Raw genomic sequence first — 7,384 nt, forward strand, 5'->3', positions numbered from 1 at the left:
GGAGACCAACTCTTTATTTGACTCCCTTTGAACCCTGTCTTTCACAATCAGCAGGTGAAGATTGTTTTCTTTCATTACCTGGGTTTGGTGATCACCAAGAGGGCCTCAGGGCAGCCACCCCCAGCCTGTCTTGGCTTAAGTAATACATCAGGAACTAGATAGTGAGCAAACTAACAGAGGATAAGAACAGCCCAAGAGAACAATGGCCTTTGTTCCTAAGATCTAAAGAACTGAGAAATATCTTGTGACTATGATCTGATATGTGTAATTTGGCTGCAAACTTCACCTGTGGAAAGGCACCCACCTGTCTGTGATCCATAGAAAGTATCCTTAAATCTGCCCCCTGGACAGGATGGCCCTCTGGGATGAGACTCTCCACTATCTTCTCGATCAGCTAGTTCATAATAAAATTTTTCTCTACTTCCACTTTGCCTCACCACTAATCGGTATCTGTGTGTGGCAAGCAGACCAAGTTTGTGTGTGGGAATAGGATATCCTGTGAGATACGCTGCCTTGGCACTGAGGCTCGGAAAGGAGAAAGAAAATGCTGCTTCTCCCTTCTCACTGTAGAAGGGTTCAGTTTGGTTTGCCGGGCGTTAATATGTTAGGCGCTGTTCTCTCCCATGAGTCCAATAGCAAGAGTAAGACCAGTGTGGGCTGAACAACTGGAAAGGCACCGGATGTTACCATCTCGAACTTAAACGAGAGCAAGAAATCTCAGTGGGACCCAGGGGCTCTCAGATCACAAGGACTAGGAGGAGAGAGTCCATGTCCAAACTGTGCCTCGATCTTAGAAACTGTGGCCACCAGACAGTCTCCAAATGGAAGACGCAGCGTGTTAGGAAGCAGCTTGTCCTCCTGACCTTGGTTGAACTTAATGTCTTCCATGTCAGGAACCATTTCCATCTTCCTCTAGTCAGTCTGGCATCCAAAATATCTGCCTTTCAAAGTCGCCATGAGGGTCAGGGACGCTGTACACAAAGCTCTCAGCCCAGAGCTGGCTGCGTAGTAAATGGGAGTCAGCACTAAGAGGTGGAGGGTGAGGGGGACAGTCTGTTCAGAGACTCTCAAGAGTCAGCCCAGTCTGCAGAGGACCAGGGAGGGCTGCGCACTGAATCAGACCCTGAAATAGGGCTGAGCCACAGTGTAGCCCCATCCCGTGTGTGAGGCTGGTGATGTGCTCGTTCCCCCGAACCCCGACAGCTGCGGTGTGGGAAGTCCTGAGGGCAGCACAGAGCAAAGGCAGCCACGCCAGCTCTGCGGCTCCATGATGGGCCAGGCGAGCTTGGACCCTGTAAGCAGGGACCCTGCTTCCAAGCTCTCCTGTCACCCTCACAGCTCTCCTGCGACCCAACTGCATTTAGTAATTTATTGTGTAACTTGGGAGACTTAACATTGTCACTGATTAGAGAAACATTTAACTGCACACTTATCCACATTTTAAATATACCTAAAATATACCTACGGTCCATATACCTATTGTGGCTTAAGATTCAGCCTCGCTCTCCTTTATAATGGGCCCTTTTCCCACTGGATTGGCCTCTCTACTTCTAGCAATACTTCCTTAAACCCACTACACCCTAAGTTCCTAAGGTCGGAGCTATATATGAGGTCCTGTGTCTGGCCCCGAGCAGGTAATTAATAAATGTTGCTTAGACATGTGGGTGGCTGGATAAAGACCAGTGTACGGCTGCTTGTCTGCTGAGCTCTGATAATTCGGGGACGGAAGCTTTCTTTCTGTCCTCAAGGAACTCATTTTAGAAAACAAAAACTGGATGAAGAAGAGCAATGACATGTGATGGGCCAGGGCCCCACATATGGGGTGGCTCAGCTGGACAGAGAGGGCTGGAGCAGCAGGCATCAGCCACAGAGGGTGGGAGAGCACTCGGGGCGCTTTGGAGTGGAGGACAGAGTGGCCAGAGGATGGCAGGGGCCGAGTCCGTGCAGCTGGGGCAAATGCAGATGTGGGGAAGGGGAAGGAAGGGCGAAGGCCTCGGGGAGAACCGGTCAGTCCAGGCCGCCTCCTAGCAGGGATGCTGAGTTCCGCCCAGGAGAAACTCAGAAGGCTGGTAGGGATGAGAGCATCTGCCCTTCTACAGATAGCCCAGCAGCAGCGCGGAGGGCCAGGGGGCCGAGTGCTGAGAAGCAGTGAGAGGCAGGAGGCTGGGCCCGCAGGGGCTGTTGGGCTTTCAGACTTCGAGGGACTCTGGAGGCCGCCTGTGAGCACCTGGCCAGTATTTGTAAGGAAAAGCAGGGGCATATGATGTCCTGGCTGAGAGGGCGGATGACCCTCTGTGCAGAGGAACGGCGGGGGTGTGGGAGGAAGAGTGGAGCCTTCCTTTGATCCAGGTCAGGCTGAGAAGCCAAGAACCCGCAGTTGCGATTTCTCAGGAAGCAAAGCATTCCTGGGCTTAGGAGAGAGGTTCAGACAAGAAAAGTGAATGTTATACTCAGCCAAAAAGTGTTATCTGGAACCACATGTGGAGATAAGATCTCACCAGGAAGGTGTACGAGAAAGCTAAGCCCCGGCATACACACCACGTACAGACAAAATTTCTGAGAATGAGGTGGAGTCAGAATCTGCGGGCAGAATGAAAAGCTCGTGCTGCCCTCAGCACTGGGAAGAGAGGGCTTCTGGGGGGGCAGCGATTGACAGAGTCAAATCCCACGAAGTGAGCAAATGAGGAACAAACCTGGAAAATACTTGTTGGAGCCAGACTTACACAGCCGTCAGCTTATAGGTACAAATGAGATCAAATGAAGAATAATAATAATACCAGAGATTTCCCATAGAGCACTAGCTGCCAACCATCCATCTGCACAACAAAACAACTCTCTCCAAAAGTTTCCTCCATCCCACTAAACATTTCTGGAAGGACCTGGGGGTTCTCTGGGGGCTCTTACACACACACACACACACGCACACACACGCACACACACTCACCTGGCCCACAGGCGAACGCAGCAGAAGACTGCTCCAAGTTTCACTGAGCTGAAGCTAGTGTTTTCTGAGAAATGAAGGGGGTCCCCCCTTGCCATTTCACCTGCTCGTCTCCCCTCTCTCACACAGTGTCTCACAAAAATACCTTCTTCAGCTTGTGTCTCATGTCCATCTGTCCTCTGGCTTCAGACATCAGGCTCTGGGCCGAGCAGTGGAGCAGACACAGACCCCCCGTACCCTCTGTACCCCAGTTCCCTGGTGACACTCTGCCAAATGGTCTTTGGGGTGATTCACTGCACCTAGACTTCTGGACTAGATTAAACCAAGGTACCTAGCTGCAAGGTGATTTACCAACACAGAAGGGTTTCAACAGCATGGTCAGGCTGCAAGAAGGGCAGGCTGCAGTGAAATAAGGAAAGAGGAAGTGGCAAAAAAAAAAAAGGTACCCATGACAAGCAGGACACCAAAGTCCACAAACGGGCAGAGCCCGGAAAGCAAGACACAGGAAGTGGTGGTTGTGGTTTGTAACATGGGAGAGGGTTAGACGTTCTCACCTTCTGAGGAAAAAGATGGCCAGAAGGGAGAGACCACAGCAGCCACTGAGAGAAAGACTCTGAGGGAAAAGCCGGGCACAGTCCTCCAATGGACCAAGAGCCCTGGCCACAGGAAGGGGGCTGCCCGGGCAACCTGAGTATGAGACCAAGAGAGAGAAGAAGGGAGAGAGTATCACCTCGGGCTTTTTCTGAGGGAGCTAAAACTTTGGATCTGAAGTCTCGAGGACTGAGGCAGACATGTTGCCTATAGCTTCACAGCCCTCCCACAATGTTGTGCTCAGAGCTCTCACAACCCAACTTCTCATTTTGGCAATTTTATTTACATATCAATGACAGCCACAAAGCTGTCCCTCAGAAAGAGCTGCTTCTGGGACTCTATTTTCTTCCCTGCTTGGAAATCCAGTATGACAGTGGTGGCGTCTGGCTCTGGCTCTGGCTCTGGCTCTAGCCCCACTCCTTTGAAGATACAGTGCAGAAAGTCCCTAACTTACCAACAAGTTCTGTTACAGGAGAACTGTTCATAAGTTGGATTCATTCGTAAGCTGAAAAAGTGAGTCTTATACAGTACACCTATGACAGTTCCCAACTCAAACTTCCATAGTCAGGGACTTCCTGTACTCTGGTTTCAATGTAACATTTTCTGGGGAAAAGGATAATTGATTTTTCCTTGATTTGTTTATCTAACTTATCACACACTGGAGTAGTCTGAAGAAGACCTAGGCGTAGAAGACTTCTACTCTGCCTGGTAGGGAGGACGGCACCCCTGCCTGCTGTCTTCTAACATGGTGAATATAGCGGCTGAGTTACTGCCCTCCTCCCCCGGCAAACAATGAAAATCCAAGCCTACAGAGTCCCAAGAAAATCCTCATTTTTAGGTGCGAAGAGCTGATTCCATGATGGTCATCCCAATACCAAAAATCCTCCAGCTGCCAAGTCACCATTTCAATCTCACTTTCTCTACACAAGTGCCAAAGCTTTTGCTTCCTCCAATAACCTTGTTTCTATTTTAAAAATCAACTGCGTCTCCAAGAGGGAGGAAACAAAGAATTGGCTCTAAGAGGCCACTGCCTCCTCAGCCTCCTGGCCTCCCTCCTCGAAGCTGGTCAGTGCTTCCTGGGAGGCTAGCTTAATTCTGATCCCTGCCAAAAGCAGGCACTCCCGATGGTCTGAGGACAACAAAGGCACTCAGCCCAGCGCCACCCAGGACTAAAAGCAGGTTGTGCTTTTACAGACGCTCTTAAGTATTGATCCCTCCCGGCCTGCAGTGACTTACAGGCTGTCCCTTTAAAACTCGCACACCACTAGGTAGACTCCTCCTCCGGGGAGGTTCCTTAGTAGATGAGAGCCAGCCGCCCGAGCACAGGGCTCAGTACCTGCAGTTCGAGGTTTGGCACGGGAGATCGGGAGATCCGCAGCCCTCAGCATGGCTGAAGCGTTTGTGAACGGCAAGATCCACCCCGAGAAGGTGGTGGTGTTCATCAAGCCCACTTGCCCCTACTGCAGAAAGACCCAACAGATCCTCAGTCAACTGCCCTTCAAAGAGGGGGTTCTGGTGTTTGTGGATATCACAGCCATCAGCAACACCAACGAGATTCAAGATTATTTGCAACAGCTGACAGGCGCCAGAACGGTGAGTGTGGGCTTGGTTTGAAAGGGTCCTGGCTGGTTTTTCTCCTCAGGGACGTGAACGAATATGTGTCTGCGCCTTTTCTAGGAAGCTGCCAGCGCTCTGCCCTTCGGGTGTGGGGTGTGGGGGAGGGAGCTCAAGCCAGGACTCGGGCCCTTGAATGGGCAGCTGAACAGCCCGAGGGGCCTCTCCCAGCCAGGAGGGAGCCCAGCTAACGACTGCCAGCCCCTCAGTGGGCCCAACCGCCTCGGAGTCGCGAGGCTGTGTCTGGAGGCTTTGTTTCAAGCCTTGTTGGGAACTGACAGTTTTCAGCGTGTGTGGCTTGGGGGTGGGGGGGGGGAGCCGGCCAGTTTGATCAGCACCGTTCTGCTCTGTAACCTGGAACCTTGAGTTCACTTCTTTCTGTTTTCACTGCTGTTCTTCAGTCTTTTCCCTAGGCTTTCTTTAATCCTAACCCCCTTTACTCTTTTTCTCATCTACTCCCAGGAGCACAGTTCTCCAGTCTCTCTGTCTGCCCCTCGTTCTAAGTTAATGGCGGGACTTTTCAAGCGGGCCAGGTTTCCGCCTGACTCTCACAATGCTTGCTTTGTGATCCCTAGGAAGTCAGCTTCTGGGGCCCAAAGATCCGGCTACAAGGCCACAGGGGTTGTCGGGGAAGTGGCCCTTGTGACAGGCACACTGTGGGACTCTGAGTGCCCAGGCTTCGGGTGGGATGGCCAGCCAAGCACATACTGGTGCTCAAGGGGGGACACAAGATGGACCCCCAGGTCCTCTGAGTCCCCCTACCTGAGAAGTATTCTAGGATGAGGTCTCAGTAGAAGCAAGTGTCCCATTTCAGTGTGTTTGACTTACCAGGTTCTCTTGGGGTTCTGGGTGTCCAGCACCGGAGATCTCCCCATTCTTTCCAACCAGAAAGCAGCACAGCGATGCAGGAAAAGGTGAAATACGTTGCCCTGCTGCTGTGAGCAGAGGTCCTAAAGCAGAGACACAGAGACGCCCCTTGCGGCCTTGTTCCTCCTCCTACCACGAGTCCTTAGCCAGTGTTTCCCAAACTTTGGGGTTGAATTGAGTCACCTGGGGGATTTTTTTTTAACTAAACCCTATGCCTAAGTCATTACCCCAGACCAATTACACCACAAAGTCAGAGTTAGCCGGGGCCAGACACCAGTAGTTTGAAGAACCTTTACGTGATTTCAATTTGCATCCGTTTGGGAATGACTGTTCTAGGCCAGCAGCTTCTGATCTCTATCAGAAAAAGCAAAGTTCCTCATTACGGACCTTTTTGTTTTCATTTTTTTTTAAAGAGATACTATTTTCATAGCAGCATGTTAAGTGTATTTAAACATTTTAAGAAATAGTGTTCACAGTTAGAGTGCAGAATGCATTCCCCTAAGAAGGACAAATCCTTCCAAATTGTCTGCCTCTTGATCTCTTTCTATTCAATGAGACTGAAAATGTGAGAGTAGTTTGCTGTCTTAATCACCCTGGACTGACTTGGGCTGCTGGTACAGGAGGTGCTCAGCAGGACTCATTGCTCAGAAGCCCTTGCTTCAGTCAGGAGAGCTTGTTGGATTAGGGTTTTGGTTTACATTAGATTTTGGGTTTGGGCCCTAGATCAATGCCCATGTCTACTCCCCCCCTAACGCTCTCTGGTCTGAGAGTAGAGTTTCTTATCCACCATAACATCTTCATGCTCACCCAAGAACATCTCTCAGTACTTTTTACAAGGCAGGTCCACTGCAACACATTCTCTCAATTTTTGTTTCTCTGAGGAAGCTTGGTTTTTCTTCACATAAAGGTTGGTTTTGCTGGATGCAAAAAAAAAAAAAAAAGTTTTTAAACATCTACTGTGTACCAGACACTTTTCTGGATGTTGCTAAAATAGCCATGGATAGGGTGGGGTGGATGAAGCCTTTTAAAACTTGCATTCTAGTGGGAGAGATAATAAATCTAATAAAATGGTATTTAGGGAGGTAAGTGAAAAAAAATTAGTAGGAGGTGGTGGGGTGAGGCAGCAGGGTAGTCTATATGAGCGACAGAACAGCCAACGCACATTTCTACCACAGGAACTTTGCTCTTGCTGTTCTCACTGCCTTGCCTGCACTCCTAAATTCTTGTATACCTTCTCCATCACCTCATATAGAAACCTACTATAAGGGCCGAGGATTTAGCTCAGTGGTTCGGTGGCCTGCCTTGCAAGCACAAGGACCCGAGTTCAATCCCTGGTACCAAAAAAAAAAAAAAAAAAAAAAAAAAAAAAAA

At 50.0% G+C, this 7,384-nt stretch overlaps 1 protein-coding gene across 4 annotated transcripts in view; it reads left to right on the forward strand.

Moving 5' to 3' along the window:
* The first annotated feature begins 4,807 nt into the window (after window positions 1-4,807).
* Glrx (glutaredoxin) overlaps window positions 4,808-7,384 on the forward strand; it is a 12,234-nt gene continuing 9,657 nt past the window's right edge. For 2 of the 4 annotated variants that reach the window (XR_004518585.1, XM_010621856.3), the window contains exon 1: window positions 4,808-5,125. Coding sequence is in view for 3 of the 4 variants with exons in the window: in XM_010621856.3 (XP_010620158.1) it covers window positions 4,919-5,125 (207 nt within the window). In the remaining variant the exon portion in view is untranslated. The remainder of the gene's footprint in view (window positions 5,126-7,384) is intronic. The other 2 variants (XM_010621857.3, XM_010621854.3) reach the window with 1 other exon arrangement.

This window comes from Fukomys damarensis, unplaced genomic scaffold (genome assembly GCF_012274545.1).
Source record: "Fukomys damarensis isolate Sample0158 unplaced genomic scaffold, DMR_v1.0_HiC HiC_scaffold_3, whole genome shotgun sequence".
Lineage (NCBI taxonomy): Eukaryota > Metazoa > Chordata > Mammalia > Rodentia > Bathyergidae > Fukomys > Fukomys damarensis.